This window comes from Manis javanica, chromosome 18 (genome assembly GCF_040802235.1).
Source record: "Manis javanica isolate MJ-LG chromosome 18, MJ_LKY, whole genome shotgun sequence".
Lineage (NCBI taxonomy): Eukaryota > Metazoa > Chordata > Mammalia > Pholidota > Manidae > Manis > Manis javanica.
In genome coordinates, this window is record NC_133173.1 from 22,515,881 (window position 1) to 22,542,473 (window position 26,593).

A 26,593-nucleotide genomic window follows, 5' to 3' on the forward strand; every position below is an offset into this window, starting at 1 on the left:
AGAGGCAAGCCTAGCAACCAGACACTGCTACCCCTACTCAATGCTCACTCATAAAGCAGAGGTGTAACTGCAAGATAAGCAAAACACTGTCCCCACCCCTAGTTATTCAGCAGCGACCTAAAGATTTTGCCCATGAAGAGAGGCAGGCCACAAGAAAAGAGAGCTCTGAAACACCCCCTAAAGAACTGACTTTATTAAAGACAGAGTTGAGGGAAGTTCAAGTCTCAGGGTGCTCTGAAAAATAGCAGAGATTTGGTGGTAAGCAATTAAGAGTCTGATAGCTCCATAAGAGTAGCAAGATAAACTATAGACCAGCTAGTTTACCAAAGGGAACCAAGGAAAGAGGCAGCTAAGAAGAAGCTTCCTAGGGTCAGAACAAACCTAAAAGACTAGCCTCAAAACTACCCTTGCAAAGGAAAACAAATTTAAATGGATCACATTGAGGAAAAATGTATGACCCAGGGCATTGTCAAAAACAATATAACAATAATTTGGGAATTCGTGGAGTCTAACAACTATATGTGATATCCACAGAGGCAAATGCTTTAATAGAGAGATCAGGAAAAGAGACAGTAAGAGAGACATATAAAAAGCAAACAGAAAAAATGTATTTATTACCTTCTCAGCATTTACATTAAATGTAAATGAATAAGCAGACCAATTAAAAGGCAGATATTGGCTAAATTTTTAAAATATGACCCAACTATATACTATATACAAGCGACTCACTTTAGATTCAAAGAACCGAATATGTTGAAAGTAAAAGTATGGAAAAAGATATACCATACAAACAATAATCAACAAAGAGCAGGTATGGCTATGCTAATATTGGACAAAATTGACTTTAAGATGAAAATAGCTTCTAGAGACAAAGAAGGATATTTATAATGGTTTCATATAAATAGAATCAACAACCCCCAGGGGGTTAATTAGCAACCAGAACTGCTGAAATATATTATCTAAAACTTCCAGTTTTCAACAACAAAATCAAGAAACTACAATCCATACTGTAGAGGGAAAAAATAGTCAATATAAATTGTCTATGAGGAGGGCACAGATGTTGATCTCAGAAAAAAATTCAAAGAAGTATTTTAAATATGTTCAGAGAACTAAAGAAAATCAGGTTTAAATAATTGAAAAATGATGACAATGATGTATTAATTATAGAACATCATTGAGAGATAAAAAATTATTTTTAAGAGAATGTAATGGAAATTCTGGAATTGAAAAATATGGGTGAAATGAAAAATTCATCAGAGAAACTCAATAGCAGATTTGAAATGACATAAAAAGACTCACTGAAAATGAAAATATATCAATAACAATTACCAATCTGAAGAACAGAAAGAAAAAATAATTTTAAAAATGAGCAAACTATCAAAGAACCATGGGACAGGAACAAGTGAACTTAGAAGACTCTAATGGGAGTTCCAGAAAGAGAGGAGAATAGCATAGTTTAAAGAAAAAAAAGAGGGAGCATAGTGTAATTGAAGGAATAATAATCAAAAACAACTACCCAAATACTCAAATTTTATTGTTTTTTTTGATAATCTATAAATCAGAACAGCTCAAAGAAATGCAAAAGGATAAACACAAAGAGATCCACACCTAGATATGGATACATCATATCTAATATTATAGATACTGAAAGACAGAAAAAAGTCTCAAAAACAGCAACAGAAAAATGACTCAGTTTTGCATAGGAGAAAAACAATATGATTAACCTCCAACTTCCCACAAGAAGTAATGGGGATGAAAGGGTAACAGGATGACAGATTTGGAGTGATGAAAGAAAAAAAAACTATCAACCAAGATTTCTATATTCATCCAGCAAAACTATCTTTTGAAAATGAAGGCAAAATAAAGGAATTCACAAAGACTAAGGGAACTTATTGTTAGGAGACCTGCTCTACAAGATATACTAAAAGAGCTACTTGAAGCTGGCATCATATAGCAACTTAAATCAATACAAAGAAATAAGAGCAATGGAAATGGCCAACACATAATATATATAAAATATTGTGTGAATATATTTTTATTGTATTCTCTTTATTTAAAATACATTGCATAACATGATCATCATCATAAACTGTATGTTAGTTATATTATGTGAAATATAATACAATACATATGGCAATATGAGCACAATGGAGGCAGGACAAGCTGCTGAAGCTATATTGGAGGAAGAGTCCTATATTTTACTGGAAAAAGTTACTAATTATCCAATGTAGGTTGTGATAAAAATAAAATGTATAGTTAACTTCTACAGTAACCAGTAAGAAAATAATTTAAAAATATTGTGTAAAAAAAGACAAAAGAAGAGAATTTAAATGATACACCAGAAAATATTTAGTATAAAGAAAGCAATAAAGGAAAAGAGAGGAACAAAAAAAATGAGACTTAGAAAAATGGCAGAGATAAACCCAACCATATGAATAATTTTATTAAATGTGATTGGATTAAGCATTTTAATCAAAAGAGAAATTGTCAGAAAGGATTTTTGTTTAAATGAAAGCCCACGCAAACAGTGAACAAAAGACAATTTAAGTGTCTATATCAACATCAGTCAAAATAGACTCTAAAACAAAAATATTACTAAAGAAAAAGGACATTTAATAATAAAAGTTCATTTCATTTGAATTATATAATAATTATAACATACAGGTGCCTAACAACAGATCCTCAAGATAAATGAAGCAAATATTGACACACTTGAAAAATATACAATGCAACAGCAAAGATGAAGACTTCAATACCCTACTGTCAATAATTTATAGAACTACCAGAATATCAGTAACACATGGGACTTAAAACTATTAACAGGGATGATATATCTGACATGTATGGAACATCTCACCAAACAGCAGAGTATACATACTTTTCAAGTACAAGTGAAATATCTCAAGAAATGACCAGATGCTAGACCATAAAACAAGTCTCAATAAAAGTAAAAGGACTTAAATGATGCGAAGTAAGTACTATAACCTTAACTGAATTAAAAATCAAAAACAAAGAAATACAGGCAATCCTCAAATATTTCTACCTTTGAACGCATACTTCTAATATAACTTATGAGTCTAAATTTTTTTACTCTAATAACCCATGAGTCAAAAAAGAAATTACAAGGAGAATTAGAATATATTTTTAACTGAATGAAAATGAAAGAACAATACAGCAATTTAAGGGATACAGGGAAGTGGTACTTGGGGGAAAACACAGTTTAAAGTATTTACATAAGAAAATAAGGAGGCAGAGCCAAGATGGCTGCTTGGGTAGAGCAGCAGAAATCTCCCAAAACCATATATATTTTTGAAAATACAACAAATACAATTGTCCCTAAAAGAGAGACCAGAAGATACAGAACAACAGCCAGGCTACATCTACACCTGCGAGAACCCAGCACCTCATGAAGGGGGTAAGATACAAGCCCCGGCCCTGCGGGACCCAAGCGCCCCTCACCGCAGCTCCTGGTGGGAGGAGAGGAGTCAGAGCAGGGAGGGAGAAGGGAGCCCAGGACTGCTAAATAACCAGCCCTAGCCATCTGCACCGGAGCGCAGACACAGTGCTGGAAACTAGGGAAACAGGACAGTAAGACCTGTGAGTGGGTCCCCACAGCCGGCACCCCTGGGACAAAGAAAAGTGAGTGCGTTTTGAAAGACTTAAAGAGACAGGGACCCCACAGCTGGACAGAAAAGTCCCAGGACACTTAGTCCAGCAGCTGGGAATCCCAGGGAACTCTGGGCGTACTAACCCCCTGGGCAGCAGTGCAGCTCGGAGGCCCCCTCATGGAAATAAACACCCTCCTGCCCATTACCCCTCCGATGCTGCTCCACCATAGTGGAGTAGCAGTCTGAGGCAGCAGGGCAGAGTTTCTTTCACAGCAGCTGGGCAAGAATTAGAAACCCCATATGCACACAGCTGCCTAGCACAAGCCACTAGGGGTCGCCATTCTCCCAGGAGAGGAAGGCCACAAACCAGCAAGAAGGGACACTCTTCCAGCCAACACACATGCCAGCTCCCCACAACTACCTCTATCGCCATGAAAAGACAGAAGAATATGATACAGACCAGACTAACCCAGACATCCTCCCCTGAGAAGGAATCTGAGGAGATAGACCTAACCAATCTCCCTGAAAAGGAATTCAAAATAAAGGTCATAACCATGCTGATGGAGCTGCAGAGAAATATGCAAGAGCTAATGGATGAAGTCCGGAAGGAGATTACAGAAATGAAACAATCTCTGGAAGAATTTATAAGCAGAATGGATATGATGCAAAAGGCCATTCATGGAATAGAAACCAGAGAACAGGAACCCATAGAAGCTGATGCAGAGAGAGATAAAAGGATCCCCAGGAATGAAACAATATTAAGGGAACTGTGTGACCAATCCAAAAGGAACAATATCTGCATTATAGGGGTAACAGAGGAAGAAGAGAGAGAGAAAGGGATAGAAAGTGTCTTTGAAGAAATAATTGCTGAAAACTTCCCCAAACTGGGGGAGGAAATAATCATTCAGACCACAGAAGTACACAGAACTCCCAATAGAAGGGACCCAAGGAGGACAACACCAAGACACATAACAATTAAAATGGCAAAGATTAAGGACAAGGACAGAGTTTTAAAGGCAGATGGAGAGAGGAAAAAGGTCACCTACAAAGGAAAACCCATCAGGCTATCATCAGACTTCTCAACAGAAACCTTACAGGCCAGAAGAGAATGGCATGATATATTTAATGTGATGAAACCAAAGGGTCTTGAACCAAGAATACTGTATCCAGCATGATTATCATTTAAATATGAAGGAGGGATTAAACAATTCCCAGACAAGCAAAAGTTGAGGGAAATGGCCTCCCACAAACCACCTCTACAAGTTATTTTAGAGGGACTGCTCTAGATGGGAGCATTCCTGAGGCTAAACAAATGTAACCAGAGAAAATAAAATCACAGCAGAGAAAGCAGATCAACCAAATACTAATTAAAGGCAAAAAATAAAATCAACTACCCACAAAAGCAGTTAAAGGAAACACAAAAGAGCACAGAATAAAACACCCAACATATAAAGAATGAAGGAGGAGGAATAAGAAGGGAAATAAATAAAGAATAACCAGACAGTGTCTATAAAAGCTCAATAAGCAAGTTAAGTTAGGCAGTAAGATACTTAACAAGCTAACCATGAACCTTTGGTAAATACAAATCTAAGGCCTGCAATGGAAATAAGTACATATCTTTCAATAATCACCCTAAATGTAAATGGACTGAATGCACCAATCAAAAGACACAGAGTAACAGAATGGATAAAAGAGTAAGACTCATCTATATGATGCTTACAAGAGACTCACCTCAAACCCAAAGACATGCACAGACTAAAAATCAAGGGATGGAAACAGATACTCCATGCAAACAACAGGGAGAAAAAAGCAGGTGTTGCAGTACTAGTATCAGACAAAATAGACTTCAAAACAAAGAAAGTAACAAGAGATAAAGAAGGACATTACATAATGATGAAGGGGGCAGTCCAACAAGAGGATATAACCATTATAAATATATATGCACCCAGCACAGGAGCACCAGCATATGTGAAACAAATACTAACAGAACTAAACGAGGAAATAGAATGCAATGCATTCATTTTAGGAGACTTCAACACACGACTCACTCCAAAGGACAGATCCACCAGACAGAAAATAGGTAAGGACACAGAGTCACTGAACAACACACTAGAACAGATGGACCTAATAGACATCTACAGAACTCTGCATACAAAAGCAACAGGATATACATTCTTCTCAAGTGCATATGGAACATTCTCCAGAATAGAACACATACTAGGCCACAAAAAGGGCCTCAGTAAATTCAAAAAAGATTGAAATTCTAATGACCAATTTTTCAGACCACAAAGGAATAAAACTAGAACTAAATTGAACAAAGAAAGCAAAAAGGCCCACAAACACATGGATGCTTAACAACATGGTCCTAAATAATTAATGGATCAATGACCAAATTCAAATAGAGATCAAACAATATATGGAAACAAATGACAAAAACAATACAAAGTCCCAATTTCTGTGGGACACAGCAAAAGCAGTCTTAAGAGGAAAGTATTAGCAATCCAGGCATATTTGAAGAAGGAAGAACAATCCCAAATGAATAGTCTAACATCACAATTATCGACATTGGAAAAGGAAGAACAAATGAGGCCTAAAGTCTGCAGAAGGAGGGACATAATAAAGATCAGAGAAGTAATAAATAAAATTGAGAAGAAAAAAACAATAGAAAAAATCAATGAAAGCAAGAGCTGGTTCTTGAGAAAATAAACAAAATAGATAAGCTTCTAGCCGGACTTATCAAGAGAAAAAGAGAATCAACACACATCGACAGAATCAGAAACAAGAAAGGACAAATCACAATGGACCCCATAGAAATACAAAGACTTACTAGAGAATGCTATGAAAACCTATATGCTAACAAGCTGGAAAACCTAGAAGAAATGGACAACTTCCTAGAAAAATACAACCTTCCAAGACTGACCAAGGAAGAAACACAAAATCTAAACAAACCAATTAGCAGCAAAGAAATTGAAGTGGTAATCAAAAAACTACCCAGGAACAAAACCCCCGGGGCCAGATGTATTTACCTCAGAATTTTATCAGACATAAAGAGAAGACATAATACCCATTCTCCTTAAAGTTTTCCAAAAAATAGAAGAGGAGGGAATACTCCCAAATTCATTCTATGAAACCAACATTACCCTAATACCAAAACCAGGCAAAGACCCCACAAAAACAGAAAACTACAGACCAATATCCCTGATGAACGTAGATGCAAAAATACTCAACAAAATATTAGCAAACAAAATTCAAAAATACATCAAAAGGATCATACACCATGACCAAGTGGGATTCATCCCAGGGATACAAGGATGGTACAACATTCGAAAATCCATCAACATCATCCACCACATAAACAAAAAGAAAGACAAAAACCACATGATCATTTCCATAGATGCTTAAAAAGCATTCAACAAAATTCAATGTCCATTCATGATAAAAACTCTCAGCAAAATGGGTATACAGGGCAAGTACCTCAACATAATAAAGGCCATACATGATAAACCCACAGCCAGCATTATACTGAACAGCAAGAAGCTGAAAGCTTTTCCTCTGAGATCGGGAACCAGACAGGGATGCCCACTCTCCCCACTGTTATTTAACATAGTACTGGAGGTCCTAGCCACGGCAATTAAACAAAACAAAGAAATACAACCAATCCAAACAGGTAAAGAAGAAGTTAAACTGTCACTATTTGCAGATGACATGATATTGTACATAAAAAACCCTAAAGACTCCACTCTAAAACTACTAGAACTGATATCAGAATACAGCAAAGTTGCAGAATACAAAATTAACACACAGAAATCTGACGCTTTCCTATACACTAACAATTAAGTAATAGAAAGAGAAATCAGGAAAACAATTCCATTCACAACTGCATCAAAAAGAATAAAATACCTAGGAATAAACCTAACCAAGAACTGAAAGACTGATACCCTGAAAACTACAAGACACTCTTAAGAGAAATTAAAGAAGACACTGACAAATGGAAACTCATCCCATGCTCCTGGCTAGGAAGAATTAATATCATCAAAATGGCCATCCTGCCCAAAGCAATATGCAGATTTGATCCAATCCATATCAAATTACCAACAACATTCCTCAATGAACTGGAACAAATAGTTCAAAAACTCATATGGAAAAACCAAAGACCCCGAATAGCCAAAGCAATCCTGAAAAGGAAGAATAAAGTGGGGGGGATCTAACTCCCCAACTTCAAGCTCTTCTATAAAGTCACAGTAATCAAGACAATTTGGTACTGGCACAAGAACAGAGCCACAGACCAGTAGAACAGAATAGAGACTCCAGACATTAACCCAAACATATTGGTCAATATATGATAGAGGAGCCATGGACATACAATGGGGAAATGACAGTCTCTTCAACAGTTGGTGCTGGCAAAACTGGACAGCTACATGTAAGAGAATGAAACTGGATCATTGTCTAATCCCATACACAAAAGTAAATTCGAAATTGATCAAAGACCTGAATGTAAGTCATGAAACCATAAAACTCCTATAAAAAAACATAGGCAAAAATCTGTTGGACATAAACATGAGCGACTTCTCATGAACATATCTCCCTGAGCAAGGGAAACAAAAGCAAAAATGAACAAGTGGAACTATATCAAGCTAAAAAGCTTCTGTACAGCAAAGGACACCATCAATAGAACAAAAAGGTACTCTACAGTATGGAAGAATATATTCATAAATGACACATCCGATAAAGGCTTGACACTCAAAATACATAAATAGCTCATGCACTTCAACAAACAAAAAGCAAATAATCCAATTAAAAAATGGGTAGAGGAGCTGAACAGACAGTTCTCCAAAGAATAAATTCAGATGGCCAACAGACACATGAAAACATGCTCCACATCGCTAGTTATCAGAGAAATGCAAATTAAAACTACAATGAGATATCACCTCACACCAGTAAGGATCGCCACCATCCAAAAGACAAACAACAACAAATGTTGGCGAGGTTGTGGAGAAAGGGGAACCCTCCTACACTGCTGGTGGAAATGTAAACTAGTTCAACCATTGTGGAAAGTAGTATGGAGGTTCCTCAAAAAGCTCAAAATAAACATACCATTTGACCCAAGAATTCCACTTCTAGAATGGACCCTAAGAATGCATCAGCCCAGTTTGAGAAAGACAGATGCTCCCCTATGTTTATCACAGCACTATTTACAATAACCTAGAAATGGAAGCAACCCAAGGGCCATCAGTAGATGAATGGAAAAAGAAGATGTGGTACATATACATAATGGAATATTATTCAGCCATAAGAAGAAAACAAATCCTACCATTTGCAGCAACATGGATGGAGCTAGAGGGTATTATGCTCAGTGAAATAATACAGGCGGAGAAAGACAAGTATCAAATGATTTCACTCATACGTGGAATATAAGAACAAAGAAAAACTGAAGGAACAAAACAGCAACAGAATCACAGAACACAAGAACGGACTAACAGTTAACAAAGGGAAAGGGACTGAGGAGGATGGGTGGGAAGGGAGGGATTAGGGCAGGGAAAAAGAAAGGGGGCCTTACGATTAGCATGTATAATATGGGGGGGCATGGGGAGGGCTGTGCAACACAGTGAAGACATCTACAGCATCTTACTAGGCTGATGGACAGTGACTGTAATGGGGTGTTGGGCGGGGACTTGGTTAAGGAGGGAGCCTAGTAAACATAATGTTCTTCGTGTAATTGTAGATTAATGATAACAAAATAAAAATATAAATAAATAAATAAAAGAAAATAACAGCTCAAGCTTATAAAAACTAGCTTCATAAATGCCCATATTAAAATGAAAATAACTGTCCTCAAAAAGAACATAAAGTACAGAAATAAACTTTATACTGAAATAGGTAATTATAGTAAAACATTTGACAAGAATTCCTATAAATCAAAAAGAAAAAACAACCCAGTAGAAAAACAAACAAAGGAGAGAAAAATCTCATGATTACTCAAGAAAATGAAAACCAGTTTCACAATGAATACTAGTTCCATGGTAAGATACTGAAAATATCAAATGGATTAAGTAGCGTCTTCTACACAAATCTCCAAAATCAGAACTGTAAGAGGGGACATCCCTAACGACTTTACAGAAATAAGAAGTATTAAAGGCACTATTATAAACAATTTATGCCAAAAACTAGGCAATTTTCATGAAATAGACAAATTCATAAAAGATAAAAATTAATAAAGTTTACTTAAGAAGAAATAGAACATCTGAATAAATGAAGAAATCAAGTTAGTAAAACAAACATAAAATCATCCTGCAAATAAAATCCAGGCCCATATAGCTTTACTGAAAACTTTTATTGAATATTTAAAGCCAATCTTTCACAAACTCTTCTACAAAGAACATTTCCAACTCATTCTACTATACTTATTCATTATCACACTGATACCAAATCCAAACAAAGACAACACATGAAACTAATAATAGAGACCAATATTGCTCATGAATATAGATGCAAAAAGCCTCCACAAAATATTACCAAACTGAATTCAACAACTTGCTGAACACCATTAATCAGACAAAGTGAGATTTATCCCAAGAATGCAAAGTAGATCTAACATCTGAAAATCGATTAAAATAGTATACCATCTTAATAGACTCAAATAGATAAAAATCACAGGTAATCTCAACAGATACAGACAAAGCACTCAACAAAATCCAATGTATAATTATGACTGAATTCACAACAATGTAGGAACCTTTCTCAACCTGATGAAGGGGGTCTACAAAAAAACCTTATAACATTATGCCTAATGGCAAAAAACTGAATGCTTTTCTCCTAAGATCAGTAACAAGGTGTGGATGTCCATGCTCAACACTTCTGTTGAACAGCAACCTGGAAGTTCTAGCCAAAAGGACAAGAAAAATGAAAAAGAACGGAAAACAGGTGGGCTGGGGGAGGGAGTAAGAGTCAGCTAGTTAAAGGCATCCAGATCAAAAATGGAAGAAATTAAAAGGTCTTTATTTACAGATGACTTGAAAGAAAACTCTAAGGAATCCAAAATAACTACTAGACCAATAAACGATTTCAGCAAGTTTGCAGAACATCAATATTTAAAAAATGCATTTCTATATAATAGCAATGAATAATCAGAATATAAAATTAAGAAAGTTGCATTCAAAACAGCATTCAAAAGACTGTAACAGTTTCAAATTTATCATAAGAAATTCAAAATTTGTACCAGAAATTTTTTTAATTGCCCTTCAAAGCACACCATTAAGAAAATGAAAAGAAAGCAAAAGACTGGGAGAGAATCCTTGCAAATCACATATCTGATGAAGGGCTTGTATCCAGACTATATAAAAGACCCATATGATTAAATTAGAAAAACAAGCAACCCAGATAAAAAATGGTGAAAAGACTGAATAGAAATCCACCCGATATAGAAAAAGTTAATCACATGGAAAGATGCTGACTGTCACAAGGAGATAGATGCCCAAGAATGTCTATGATCAAAAGAAAGGCAATAAGCGACAGTGAGGATGTGGAGAAACTGGAATTCTATCACATTGCTGGTGGGAATGTAAGACGGTACAAGCGATGTGGAAAAGATTTTGTCAGTTTCTTAAGAAGCTAAACTTATAAGACCTGGCATCTACCTGAAGGAAATGAAAACATATATCCACACAAATGTACACAAATGTTTGATAGTAATATTCATAATATCCAAAAATTGGAAACAATACAAATGCTCATCTACAGGTAAGTGGGTAAACAAAATAAAGTATATCTGTACAGTGGAATGCTATTCAGCAACATAAAATGAGCTGCTAGAACATGATGAACTTCTAATTAACAAAAACAGATAGAGAAGACTACACGGCATATGATTCCTTTTCGATAAAATGTTCAGAAAGACAAATCACTGGATAGAAAGGAGATTAGTGATGCCTAGAACTGAAGCTGGGAGCTAGAACTGACTGTAAATGAACATGAGGTATCCTTTTGGGCTGATGGAAATGTTCCAAATTTACTCAAAATCATCCAATTATAAACTCAAAATGAGTGAGTTTTGTTATATATAAGTAAATTACATCTCAATAAAGTTCTTTTTAAAATTTCAAGGCTCACCCCATCAACACAAAATGAAGTAGAAAGTGAAGTGAAAACTAGAGAAAAATATGCCAAAAGCTAAGATGAGACAGCAATTTACACCTGGCGTAAACATGTAAAGGCCAATCATGAAAACAGTAAAAGAACCGGAACTTTCCCCTCCAAATTCTATTTGTGTGGAAAGAACACTCAGAAGAGAGAAGGTGAAATTTTAAGTAGGCACCAAGGACAGAGAATATACTTTATGACTGTGGCAGGTTTGGGGGGTGCCTACACGAGTCACTTGATTATATCTGTACAATCCGTAATGAGTAAAGGTCTGGATTTCAAAGACTCAAGGGACCCGTCTTAAAAACAATTAGAAAAACACAACAGTGTCAAGGTTTTAATCCAGAGAAGAATTAAAACCAAATGGATCTGTCATCAGTAAGTTAAAGTAATTACTGTAAGACATTGACCACTCCTTTAGGGAGTAATATCTTTCTGTATCAGTGAACCATTATATTTGCAGAGGACACAAATTTATAAATCAAGTCCCAAGATTGAAAACAATTGTGAGTAATTCTGTAACAACTTTCAAACAATCTGTAGTATTTACTCTTTTCTCTGACGTAGTCTTTTCCATAACATAAAATGTTTACTTAAATATTACACAAAATTAAACAGATCTAGATAATATTACCAGTAAACTTGGTATAACAATTTCTCTAAGCCCAACTTAGAGAAAGTTCTACTGACATCAAATTAAATTAGAACAAGTTTACAAACCACAAGGTAATTTAAGAAAAAAAAAACCCAGCAAATAATTTTATCAGAAAAATTTGGATAGCTGAAATAAAAGCTTGTTTAACTTGTCATAATCTAATTACAACCTCCATCATTTTCCACTTAATGAATATATGGAAAGACTTTAAGACTTGGACATTCCTCATTCACTAAATAAAATACAAAATATAAAAAACAAGTAAAAGATCATATTGTAAAAGTTCTAAAGTCTTACCTCCATCAAAACAAAGAGTGCTGCAAAGAATAGAAGTGTTGCCCATTCCACTCGGTGTAGAATTATCTCAAAATCATGGATATCAGCTAAAATTAGCAACCAGATGGCACCCAGAATAGCAATCCACCCTGTGAAACAAATACATGGTCATATAGATTTGTTTAATTGTTAACACACTAATTTCTTATCTTCTGGTTTCTTTTTTCTTTAAGATAACTGACATTCTGCAAACTGAACATATTTAAAATACACCATTTACATTTTGGCTAATGTATACACACCTGAAACCAATACCACAATTAAGCTCATGGACATCCATCCCCACACCCCCAGCAGTTACTGACGCCCACGCCTCTAGTTCCTGCAATCACCCCACCCGACCCTAGGAAACCATTCATCTCTTTTCTTTCACTGGATTAGCTTACATTTATCTGTTTCCTATAAATGCAATCATACAAAATGTATTTTATTGTGTGACTGCTTCCATTCAGCGCAATTATTTTAAGGTTTTTTAGTACTGGTGTGTGGATCAGCAGCTAATACCTTTTTATCGTTTAATAGTATGCTATAGTATGACTATACCACAATGTACATAACCATTCACCATTGATGGATGTTTGGATTGCTTCTAGTGTTTGGCTATTAAAAATGAATCTGCTATGAACTTTCATATAAAATTATCTCTATGTGCATATGCTTTCCTCTCCCTTTGGGAAATTCCTATGAATGGAATGGTTGGCTCATATGATCAGATATTATTATGGAATGTTTATGTTTTAAGAAACAGTGAAACTGTTTTCAAAATGGTTGTAACATTTTGCAATTCCACCAGCAATGTGAGAATTCCAGTTCCTCTACATCTTCAACATTTTGTCAGCCTTTTTGATTTCTGACATTCCAATGGGCATGAAGTAGTAGCTCACTTTAGTTCCAAACTGCATCCTCCTAATGACTAATGATATCTAGCATTTTCTCATGTGCTTATTTGTCATATGTATATGTTCTTGTGTGAAGTTTTTATTCATATAGTCTGCTAATTATTTTACTAAGTAGAGCAAACAAAACCCAAAATAAGTAGAAGAAAATAAATAATAGGGGTTGTAGCAGGAATCAGTGAAATAGAAAATAGATAAATATTAGAGAAAAGCAATGATACCAAAACTTAGTTCTTAAAGAAGATCAAGAATATTAGTAAATAAATACCACGGATTTCACTTATATGTGGAATCTAAAAACAAAACAAAACAAAATGAACAAAACAGCAATAGACTCACAGACACTTAGAAGTGACTGATGGTTACCATGGGGAGGAGTTGATGAGTGGGTGAAATAAGTGAAGGGGATAAAGAGGCACAAAATCTCAGTCATAACATAAATTAGTCATGGGGAAAAAGTACAACATAGAGAATATAGTCAATAATTCTATAACATCTTTCTATGTTAACAGATTACTACACTACTTGTGAGGATTTAATAATGTATGTAACTGTTGAATCATATGTTGTATACTTGAAACCGATAAAATATTGTATATTAACCATACTTCAATAAAAATAATTTTTTTAAATGTTAATAAACTTTAGCCAATCTGAATAGGACAAAATGTGAGAAGACAAAAATTGCCAATATCAAGAATAAGATTGGTGACTCAACTCTTCTACAGACATAAAAAGAGTACTGGTTTTCTATACCTGCCATAACAAATTACCATAAATGTAGTGGCTTAAAATAAAACCTACTTCTTGTGTCACCATTTTCATTGGTCAGAAATATGGTGGCTTCTGACTCAAGCCCCATCCAGACATAATCAAGATGTGGGCAGGGCTGCATCCCTTTCAGGAGGCTCTAGGAGAGATTCTTTCTCTTTGCTCCTACAGGTTGTTGACATAGTTCAATTATTTGCAGCTGTAAGAGTGATGCCCCATTTTCTTGCTGCCTATCAGCCAGGCATTAGTCTCAGCTTGTGGGGGCCACTCATACTCCCTGGCTCATGACCCCCTCTTCCTCTACCTTCAAACCTAGTGACGCTGGGTCCAGTCCTTCCCACACTTCATATCTCTCCTGCCTCTTTTTCTGTCACATCTCTCTGACTCCTGTTTTCTACTTCCAATTTTAAGGGCCCATCTGATTACATTGGACCCACCTAGATAATCCTGGAAATCTCCCTCAGTTAAGGTTTGTGACTTTAATCTATCTGCAAAGTCCTTTTTGCTATGTAACACAACATACAGAGAAATTAACATCAGAAATTAGAGTGTGGACCTTTGAGGCACCATGTATGGATTAACTTGGGAAGAATTAATATTTTAACAATATTGTTTATTTATGAGCATGGTACATATCTCCATTTATTTAGGTTTTCTTCAGTTTCTCCTACAAGTGATTTGTAGAATCCTCAGCCATCTCTGTGTAGAAACCAACATACTGATTCTAAAATCCATATAGGAATGCAAAGGAGCCAGAAGAGCTGGCACAACCTTGAAAAAGAATCAAGTAGGACATTTATTATCTCCCTGCAAGACTGATTGTACCACAATACCTGCAAACTGATCAGAGGAGAAACCAGAAATACACCTACACATTCATCATCAACTGATCTTCAGCAAAGGTTCAACGGCAGTCCAGAGAAGAAAAAGAAGATTTTTCCATAAATGGTGCTGGAACTATTAGATATCACATGCAAAAGTTTTTTTTTTTTTTTACTTTGAGCTGTTCACTGAATCATATACAAAAGTTAACTAAGTGGATCACAAGCCTAAATGTAAGATTTGTAACTCAAATTTTTAGAATAAAGCATAGAAAAAAATCTCTTGGACTTCGGGAAAGTTTTCTTAGGTACAACACTAAAAGCATGATCCCTAAAAAGAAATTTTCATAAAATGGACTTTATCAAAATCATGAATTAATGCTTTTCAACAGTCACTGTGAAGTAATAGCCAAAACAAGCCACAAACTAGGAGAAAATATTTGTAAATTATCCACCTGATAAACGATTCATATCCAGAACACATTTTTTTTAACTATCAAAACCCAGCAAGTCAACAACCCAATCAAAATGGGGAATATTTTGTACAGACACCTCACCAAAGAAGATATAAATATGGAAAATGAGCACATGAAAAGATGCTCGATATCACTAGTCATCAGGGAAATGGTAAGTAATGAAAGGGTATTATTTCACTACATACATTAGAATGTATAAAATCACAAGGACAGACCAAACTGTTGACATGGATGTGGAGAAACGAGAACTCTCATACACTGCTGGTGGAACTCTTTAAAATGGTACAACCACTTTGGAAGAGGGTCTGGCAGTTTTTAGAAGCATTACTGCTATCCACAAATCTACTATATGGTCCAATCATTCCGCTTTTAGGTATTAGTACAAGAGAAATTAAAGCATATGATGATACAAAGAGTTGAACACAAATATTCACTGCAGTTTTAGTTGTAACAGCCAAAACCAGAAACAGCCCGAATGTCCATTAACAGATGAATGGATATACAAGTTATAGCATATTCAAACCATGGAATACCACTCAGAAATTAAAATGGAATGAATTAATGATGTACACTACTACATGAATCAGTCTCATAATAATTATGCTAATGAAAGAAGCCAGGTCAAAAAAAAAATTATATATACAATTATTTTATATAAACCTCCAAAAAATGCAAATAGCAGGGTTTACAAACTACAGCCCATGAGTCAAATCTGGCCCACTGCCTATTTTTATAAATAAATTTTTCTGCAGCACATCCACGGCCATTCATTAACATATTAGCCATGGCTGTTTTAGCACTAAACAGCAGTGTTTAGTATTTGTAGCAGAGAGTATATAATCTACCTAGCTTTAAAGATTTCTATCTCCAGTTCTTTACAAAAAAAACTTGCCAACCCCTGACCTATAGTGACAGAAAACAGATCAAAGATTGCCTGGGGAGAGGCACTGGGAGGCTCAGGAATGGGGGGTTACAAACAGGCCTAAGGAGACCTCCAGGGGTGATGCCTGAACGCTGCTCTTCATTAGGGAGAGAACCTGACACCGCATCTCTGAAGATTCTGTTTCTGATACCAACTCTAAGGCTTACTGCACTTTAATAGAATATAAGCTGTCTCTAGTAAATGTTTCTTGCAAGGTATGCCTCAGACACTACAAGTTCAATGAACTGGGGCATCATCAGATTAACCAAACAGGTTTCACAAACTGATCTGTGCCTCCTTGTAACTAAATGTGTGTTTGATAGATATTCATGTATGCGAATTTCATTAAGCCATCTGTTTGTTCTCTCCCACCTTCAAGAGTTAAAGTCTACTGTTGTCCATCAAAAAGACAGAAGAATTCTCTAAGACCAAAGTGGAGCAGGCCAGTTCGCAAGTGGAAGAAGCAGAAAACTATTCATTAAAGAAAGGAAAGCCCTGGGACCTCAACTGTTACATATTTGAGGGGGAAACGTCTTGAATAAGAATTGTCTGGGTAAAAGAAGTTTCTTGTCAACCATCAATTCCTGACACTACTCTACTTTGCATTTTAAAATACACTAAAAGTTTATATGAACTGATTGTTTCCAATTCTTTCTATTACCCTTACTCTACCTTTGAGAGCTTAAATAGAGATTATTTTCGGGAAGACAACAGTTATTGCATGTAACCAATACAATTTGAAGACATATCTAAACTATGCCTTTTCTCCTATTACCCTTACTTATTTCTGTTTTCCAAAGTGTGCTCATTTCTATACTCTTGAAACACTAGTCTTCTCACAACATCAAAGAAAAATCCTATTCTGGTCCCTTCACTGGTCCTCACTGAGTGTCCCTTTAATCTGAAATCTTCTATATGCCACTTTTGGATGCCCATTCTGTGCCAGGCTCTGACTTAAGGTAGCAAGCTACCACCACAAATTTTAAGGGTTCACCATCCAGTGGAGAACACACATGTGTAAGTACACAGTTATACTTGATGTAACAGTATGCATACATACAAACCACTAGTGAGCCTCCAGAGAAAGCAACAAAATGTGGTTATTGAGAGGTTTCACAAAGAAGGTGATATTCAAGCAACATCTTAGAAGATAAATATAATTTTCCAGGTAAAGAGGGAAAAGACATTGAAGACAAAGGTAAAGCACATGCAAAGACAGAGCATGGAGAAGGAGGACATCAGAGTGACATCACTCTAATGGTGGGTAAGCAGTTCCAAGCTCTTACCTGTACAAAAACATCAAGAAACAAGCAGAAACTATTAAAACTAACTTTGTCAGAACTCTGGAAAACAATCAAAGGCTTATAGCAACCAAATACTGAATCAAGAAAAGGGCAATTTAAAAATGATAGGAAAGCTCAGTGACATTTTCACTTGTCCTTGCCCCTCGCCTCCCCCCCATGTCAGTGGCCTTGAGGAGGGGCAGCCCTGTACGCCCAGTGGTCTCCCGCACAGAGGGAGCAGAGCAGATATTATTCACCAGTGGTTAGGTATGTGTCTTCTAACTTGACTGGAGGCTACCTGAGGGATCTATGCAAGGCACTCATCTCTGTTTCACCCAACTCAGAACTCAGGCCAGAAAACACTGCAAGCCAAATTAATGAGCCACAGATGCCTGGGGAAATACTGTGGTTGAGACATACAACTGAGACCATGGATGTAGTCAGAGGAGGGTGAGGGCCTCCTGAGGGGGCAGGGCGGGATATTTGCAGTCAGAGCAGTGTAACTACATGCAAGGAAATCCCCCCTGCTAAAACTCTAGGTTAAACATTGAGCTCTAGAATCATTCTTCAGTGAGATCAGTTAATGTTCCCCAGATAAAGAAGAGTAGCACATGTTTTATTATGCTAATCATTTGTAACCATGTGTAAGATTGACTTTAGCATGCTAAAAGGCCCAGGCCTATGTGCTGTCTTTCCTCCTTCAGATCTGACTAGGTAATTCTGCAAACTGAGCAACTAACTTAGCATGCAGACCCAGCTGTAGACGGCATGGTAAAGGGCAAGAAGAATTCCATCTTGAAGATTGCATTTTAACACCCAGGAAGTTTAAGAGGCAAAATTCTTTAGCAAGTAGACAATACCTCAGCCCACCTTGGGAGCTGGACAGGAAGTCTTTGATATGCTCCCAGACCAAGGCACCAGTGTCCCAGAGAGAAATCAAGGCAGGAAATTCCTTACAGTTAAGTTAATTTTTAATATTCAGGGACCACTTAACAAGTCCCCACCCCTAAGTTTTTTCATGTTCTCAAAAAATCCTCAACTCTATAAGACCCCCTAGACAAGGCACCACTACGGACTCTCTTGTCCCCTCCTGGCGTGAGCCGGGAACTCTGTCCTTTCACTGTATCTCTAAATAAAAGCCTGTACCTCGCTCCCCTACCTTGACTGTTTGTGAAGCTCATTCTTTGGCTCCACAAACAAGAACCCCGGCATCACAACCATATGTCTCCTGAGGCACAGGAGCAGAAGCTGGGCAGATTTCTTTCAGAAATTAAGACATTCAAAAGCAGCCATGTACTCAGGGGAATACAAAAGCCACATGCATGTCCAGGGGAAGGTCTGTGCTCAGAAGAGGTGAGAGAACTCCCTAAGCTTTCACCTGAAGTTACTTTTGCTGTGTTTTTCTGTTATTTCTTTTTGCTTTTTACCCCCTGATTTTTTCATTGAAAATTCTGTCAAAACAGTAGCTGAACGCACTAACAGAGATTTCAATGACCATGCACGACAAGGAACATAGCCTATGCAAAAATAGTTTGGGAAAGTCACAAAACAAATGGACTGCTACAGCCTCCAAAGATCAAAAACAAAAAACAGCAAGCCCTAGGGACAGGAGAGAACCTAATTTCCAGAGTTACCACATTGTAATATTCAAATGCCCAGTTTTCAACAATAAAAAAAACACAAAACATACAAAGAAACAGACCCATAGAATAAAATACTGATTCCAGAAATAAACTCTTGCGTATATGGTCAAATACTCTTCAACAAAGATGCTAAGACCACTCAACGGGGAAAGGATAGCTTCTTCAACAAATGATGGTGGGAAAACTAAGTATCCACAATGCAAAAGAATGAATTTTTTTGGACCTTTCTCTTACACCATATGCAAATATTAACTCAAAATGGATTAAAGACCTAAAACTATAAAACCCCTGAAAGAAAACATAGGGGGATATTTGACATTGAACTTGGCAGTGTATTCTTGGATATGTCACCAAAAGTACAGGCAACAAAAGCAAAATTAGACAAATGAGAGTAATATCAAACTTCTAAACTTTTCTGAATCAAAGGACACAATGAACAGAATAGAAATATTTTACAAACCTATGGAATGGGAGAAAATATCTATAAATCACAATTTGATAAGGGGTTAATATCCAAAATATTTTTAAAAACTACAAATCAGCAACAAAAAATCCAAACAACCCAATTTAAAAATGGGCATAGTACCTGAATATATATTTCTTCAAAGATGATATGCAAATGGCAATAAGCACATGAAAAGATTCTCAACATCACTAATCATCAGAGAAATGCAAATCAAAATGACAATGAAATATCACCTTTTGCCCATCAAAATGGCTACTAGCAGAAAAAAATGTTGATGAGGATGTGGAGAAATCAGAACCCTTATGCAATATTAGTGAGATTGTAAAATGGCTCAACTGCTATGGAAAACAGGATGGTGGTTCCTCAAAAAATTTAAACTGGAACTACTGCAAGATCCAACAGTCCCTCTTCTGAGTATATATCCGAGAGAACCGGAGCAGAACCTCAAGGAGGCAGCTGACAGCATGCCCATAGCAGCGCCCTTCACAGCAGTCATTAGGAAGAGACGACCCGAGTGCCCACTGGCAGGTGAATGGATACACAAACTGGCATATCCAACAACAGAATATTATTCAGATTTAAAAAGGGAAGAAATTCTATCCCATTCTGCAGCATGGATGAATCTTGAGGACATTATGCTAAGTGAAAGCCTACCACAAAAATAAATACTGTATGATTCCACTTATATGCAGTATCCAAAGTAGTCAACGTCACAAAAACAGAAAGCTCTGGGGTGAAGGAGGAAAAAGAAGGTTGTTGCCAAACGAGTAAGGGCTTTGGATTGACAAGATAAAAGTTCTGGAGCCCTATTTCACAGCAGTGTTGATAGACTTTAAACTACAGAGCTGTACACTTAAAAATGGATAATATGGGAAGAGGAAGACAAAATTAAACTGAAATTCTGAATCTGAAAAAGTACAATAACTGAAATGAAAATTCACTAGAGTTCAACAGCAAACATTGTACTTTTGCCCTTATATGCAATATCTAGACTAGGTAAATTCATAGAGATGGACAGATTGGAGGTTAGATTTGGGGGAAGGGGGAGAAAAAATGAAGAATTATTGTTTAATGGTGACAGAGTTTCTGTTTGGGGTGATGAAAAGTTTTGAATATAAATTTGATAATGGTGACTTACACAACATTGTGAATGTAATTAATATCACTGAATTGTCCATATTTAACATGGATAAAATGGCAAATTTTTGTGATACATATTTTTACCATAATTTAAAAAAAAGAAAAGAAAAGATGTCTTAGTTGGGAAGTGCACTGTCCTTCAGCATGTGTGAGGCAGATCAGAAGGCCTGCGCCACATGCGGAGGTGCTGGGACTCATTCCTAAAGAGGAGCCGCTGAGCCAGGCTGCTGGAGTGGCCTGGTCTTCCCGGTGTGTGGCTCTGTCTGCCAGACTAGACTTGGTTACTTTTCTCTGATCCTCCACAGCACCTACCACAGTACTGAAAACAGACACCTGCTTACCTGATCCATCACATATGAGGATGGATTCCTTGATTGTTCTCCTAAAGATAGGAGATATCTTTTCTTTAAATTCTCAGTAAGAAAAAAACTGCACCAATTGCATTGTCTCTGAGCAATGGTTTTCTACAACCAGAAATGGCTTCCCATTTGGCTCTGCTATATGGCAGTAAGAATCTCTATCTAAGACAGTAGAAACACAAGTTATTGTTCATGAGCCTCAGAGAAATTTCTGTCAGGACAGGAAGATGGAAGCTCCTGAAAGACTCTTATAGTTTTATTTATCCTTATCATTTGTGGAGGCCCAAATTTTCTTTCGGCCAAAACTCCTGTCATAGCATTCATCAATCCAACCTTAGAAGAGGCTCATATTTACAGAGCTTTGTCACAGCAGAAAAAGTCCCTGCAATAACCTATAACTAAATGAGTCTCACCTTGTCCCTGTAAAACCTCAATTTCTCACTTAATTTTAACCACACTGCCTGCACTCAAGTGTATCTGCCTGGTAATGCCTGGTGCCTCTGCAGAGGAGTCGCAGTGCTGTTGTGTCCCCTGACCAGGGAGCTACCAGAAATGTTGTATTCTGCTCTTTCTCACACACCAGCCAGCTCCTCAATGACAGCCAGGGACAAAGGATGAAGGGGGGTGGTTCTTTCACAGTGTGCCTGAAGAAAAGCCAGCTGAATGGAAACATCACAACTTCCAGCTTCACATTTCATTACAAATTCTAACAATGTGCTATTGAGACTCTTCTACTGAAAATTAAAAGTCCGGTTAAGTGGAGATCGATAAGGATAAAAACCAACATTCACCTGAGCTGTCTTTATCCTGTGCAGCTTCTATCAACCCCCTCCTTGAATGGGCATCAATCTCTCACCGTGAGATAAGGTAAGCAGCTATGCACTTTTCATTCAAATCTCCAAGACAGCAAAGTTTCAACAAGGAACAAAGTGCTAAATGGACCTCTTTTCTGTTTCCAAAGTCCTGGGCAATACGATTCTAAGGCAAGTACAGCAAAGGGCTTCTGTCACCCTCTGAGCAGCCTCCTGACTCTGGCATTCACTGGCCACCTCGCAGCAACCCAGCCCACGGGGAAGCTGAGGCTCCCAAAGATCAACTGGTTTCTTTGGGCTGCATGGCTTGCTGGGGGCAAAACCAGGATTCAGTCCTCAGTCTGTGAGAATTTCTCTCCATTCCACTGAACTGGATTCCTCTCATGTGCTCAGTCTTTAGAGAGAATGCTTTCACTAGCTTAAGAATAAATCTGGAAATTACACTTATGAAACCTGTCCCCAAAAGGTGGTTTGTTTCATATACTCAGAAATATCACTTTATTTTGTTCTGTCTGACAACTTGCAATATTTCATAAAGAAAATATTGTGTATGTTCCTTGCTCTGGACATTTTTCAGGTGCCTATGATCACGAGCAGTACTATCTAGATGAATCCATTTACCTACAGTTAAGATGAACTAATCTGTATGTCTTAAACCATACGGGATGCATCTCCAGAGAATATCTCAAGACTCATAAACCTCATATCATCCTTCAAATCAGGAAAATTCACAACGGGCTGTGAACATAGGACAAAGTACAAGCTCCCACACCGCCTGCCTCCCTCGGGTGAAATGTCTCATGTGTATTAGCCATTGACTGCCTAAAATAGGCCACATAAGATTTATCACAAATAACAGAACTCTCGGTGGCACAGAAACACCATGGTTGTCCATAACATAGTTTTAGACCTGTCACTGGACCTGTCATTTACCCAAGCATTGCATGTCCAGGGTACAAGCCCAGTGCCCATGCTGGGGCACTCCCCATCCACACCAGGGTAAGCAAGTCAGACTGGCGGTGTGAGATTCGTTGGATTCGAAGGCTGCAATGCACCAGTACCCAAGGGGTTACTCTATTAACCATGTCCAGGGCCTGGGGCCAAGTTGAGCTAGCATCTCACTACCTGTGCAATTACTATAAAGAAGGCACAGGTTTCTCTCACGAGAAAAGCCCTATTCTTTCTAGTTTCCCTTTAAAATCCAGCAAAAGCAAGACCATTTTTCATCATCCTATATTTTCCTGAGCTGTTTAGCAATCAGCCTAAACTGTCCATTCACACTGTATTCAATTGTGCCAGGCCCTGTTTCTAAGGCCTCTGTCTGTATGAAGTGATTCCATCCTCACGGCAACCTTATAAGGGGTACCGAGGCACAGAGCGGGTACCCGTGGGCACCAAGCTTCTGCATATTGGAGCTGCCCTCAGAGCCAGGAGATCTGGCTCCAGGTCTTCTCTCTCCCACCTGATCCAGGGAGGTGGCTGCAAACCACCCATGGTGCCAGCTATGGCTGTGACATCAAACTCAGAGTGAAGCTAAAGGCTTCCTTTCAATCCTTGGAAGCTTCTGTGTGGCTCCAGTGGGACTTAGAAACACCATGATTACATCAAGTCAGTACTTTAAAAGCATTAAGGTTGGGAAGAATAAAAGTGATTGGAGCATAAGTGATTCTAATTCTAAGCATTTTGCTCAAATAAAGTCTTCCACCAACACTGGCAGGCGAATGGAGGTGCACAGGGCCCTGCTGAGCGGTCTTTCCTGTCCATGCTCCACACCCTGCATGCTACCTTGTGTGGACCACATCAAAAAGCTTCTCCCGCCCAGGATTCCTCTTGGGCTCTGTCAAAAGGAAGCCCCAGCAGGAAGTGAAATCAGGGTGAGAGAGGGCTCAAGGCATCCACTACTTTGGATCCTTCCCTACTGGGTCCTGCCACTAAAGGTCTTGTCAAGGTGTTCTTGTCAACACATCCTTCACTTCCCCTCCATCCTCTCTCTCTCTCTCTCTCTCTCTTTCTCACACACACATGCACCCTGACTCTGGAACACCATCCTACCCTTCATTGATTCCTCCAACTTGCCCACACCTTAGCAACAGCCCTGTTAATAAATTATATTCAAATTACCAACTTGGAGTAGGCCATCTGTTCTCTGCCTGGACCCTAATTGATACAGTGAATGTATAGATCATCTGCAAATCTTCTATAAGCACTTTAATTAATCAATAACATAAATACAAAAAAAGTGCATTGATTTTAATTAAACCATATAGCTCAATTACAAAGGAAACATATTTATGCAACTTCCTCCCCAGCCAAGAAAGAACATTATCAACATTCCAGAAGCCTGATTAGATTTCCTTTGATTCCTACGCTTTCCCTTCCAGTCCCTGACTCCAAGCATCAGAATATATTTGCCTGTTTCTGAGTTCTTTATACGGAATCATATAGTATGTACACTTCTCAATAAGACTTTTCTTTTGCTCAACATGTTTGCACAACATGTGAGAATCAGTCATGTTGCTACAGTTTCAGTAATACATATATTTTTATTTCTGAATACTATTCCACTGTAATGATTATCCCACAGTTTATTTATCCATTCTAGGAACTGATAGATATATGAGTCACTTCCAGCTTCGGGCTATTACAAATGGTGCTGCTATGAGCATTTACAGATATGTCTTTTGGAGTGCATATATGTGCATTTCTGTTGAGCATATAACTAAGAACAAACCTTCTGGGCAATATATACATTGTCCTAAACTTTAGTAGAGTTTGACAAATCATTTTCAAAAGTTTTTGCACAAATTTACAATCATATCAGTAACATATAACACTTCCTGTTTTACATTCTCTCAACACTTGATGTTGTCAGTCTTTAATTTAAGCCATTTAGGTGTAGATGTAATGGTATCTTGCTGTGGTTTAAATTTGCATTTTACTGGTGACTTAATGAAATTAAGCACTTTTCATATGATATTTTTGATTTCAGTCATTTGAATATCCTCTTTTGTGAAGTGTCTATTCAGGATTCCTGACCATTTTTCCACTGGGTGTTCCATCTTTCTCTTATTGATTTATAGGTGTTCTTTTTATATTTTAGATATAATTTCCAAATGTAACAAAAAATACATTTTTGTGCATATCTATTTTTCACTCCATGGGTTCTTTCTCACTCACTTAATAGTCTTTTGAGAAACAGAGGGTCCTACTTTTAAGGTAATCAAAATTATCAGCCTAATCCTTTATGATTAGCACTTTTTATACCCTCTTTAGGAAGCTGAATTTGGCATGGCAATGTCTTTGATGATTCAATATGCTCTAATGAAGATACTTAGAAACAATCCTAGTTTACAGAAGAGGCCCCTGAACCTCGGAGAGACTGGGTCCTCTTGAACAAAGCATGCAGTTTTAGAAGCATATGGAACAGTAATGCAGGGCGAGGGGGCACACACCTGCCCAGACACAAATGCACCTGAGATCTGATGAAGTTTGGAGGAGAGATCCAAAGAACCATCCCACTTCGGAAGGCAGCACCCCTACCTCTCTGCACAACGGCAGCAGAGTCAGGACTCCGGCCTCGGCGCAAGCTTCCAGGCCCACTGCTTACCAGACCACGCGGGCGGCGCCCAACTTCCCTTCAGTAAAAGTAGAAAAACTGTCATTCTGTTCTGTATTTGTCCCATCCCACATCCAAAAAGAGAAAATCAAAGGAGGAGGTGGGGCTGAGGGAGAGGGGATAGTATAGCCCTACAAATATGCCATTAGACAGTGGCAGCCATAACCATCAAGTCACTCTAGGGGGATTCACTGTGCTTGAAGAGTGGCAAGCTTTTCCGAATACTAGGACTTCCAATGAAAATGCAAAGAGGTGGGATCCCTGTCCTTTGTATATGCAAGTATCAAGTACAGTGTCCAGGTTATACCCCGAACACAAGCTCACTCATATTGTCAGACAAAGACAGCGGCAGGATAAACACCTGGACTGGACCACGAGACAGCTGTGCCAACAAATGTGCACCGAGTACACTCAGATGTGTCCCCTGTGATAGCCTCAGGGACTTGGCGATAGCGGCATGGGCGAGAGCTCTGTCCTGAGGACTGCACGGTCTCGTGGAGAAGACGGCCCACATACAACTGCCGTGATGACGCCGTTTCATTGAGGACAGCTGTAACAGCTACACTGGGCGGGGCACAAAGGCACCTAAGGGTCTCTGGGGACATGGGGGAGCCAGCAGAGCTTAGTTCAGTGTGGGAGCTGCTCTGGGGTTC

General features: G+C 37.8%; 1 protein-coding gene across 7 annotated transcripts in view; it reads right to left on the reverse strand.

Moving 5' to 3' along the window:
- OCA2 (OCA2 melanosomal transmembrane protein) overlaps positions 1-26,593 on the reverse strand; it is a 385,751-nt gene that overhangs the window by 174,155 nt on the left and 185,003 nt on the right. For all 7 annotated transcript variants that reach the window (XM_037016526.2, XM_073227087.1, XM_073227082.1 and 4 more), the window contains one exon: positions 12,697-12,824. In XM_037016526.2, the coding sequence (XP_036872421.1) occupies positions 12,697-12,824 (128 nt within the window). The remainder of the gene's footprint in view (positions 1-12,696; positions 12,825-26,593) is intronic.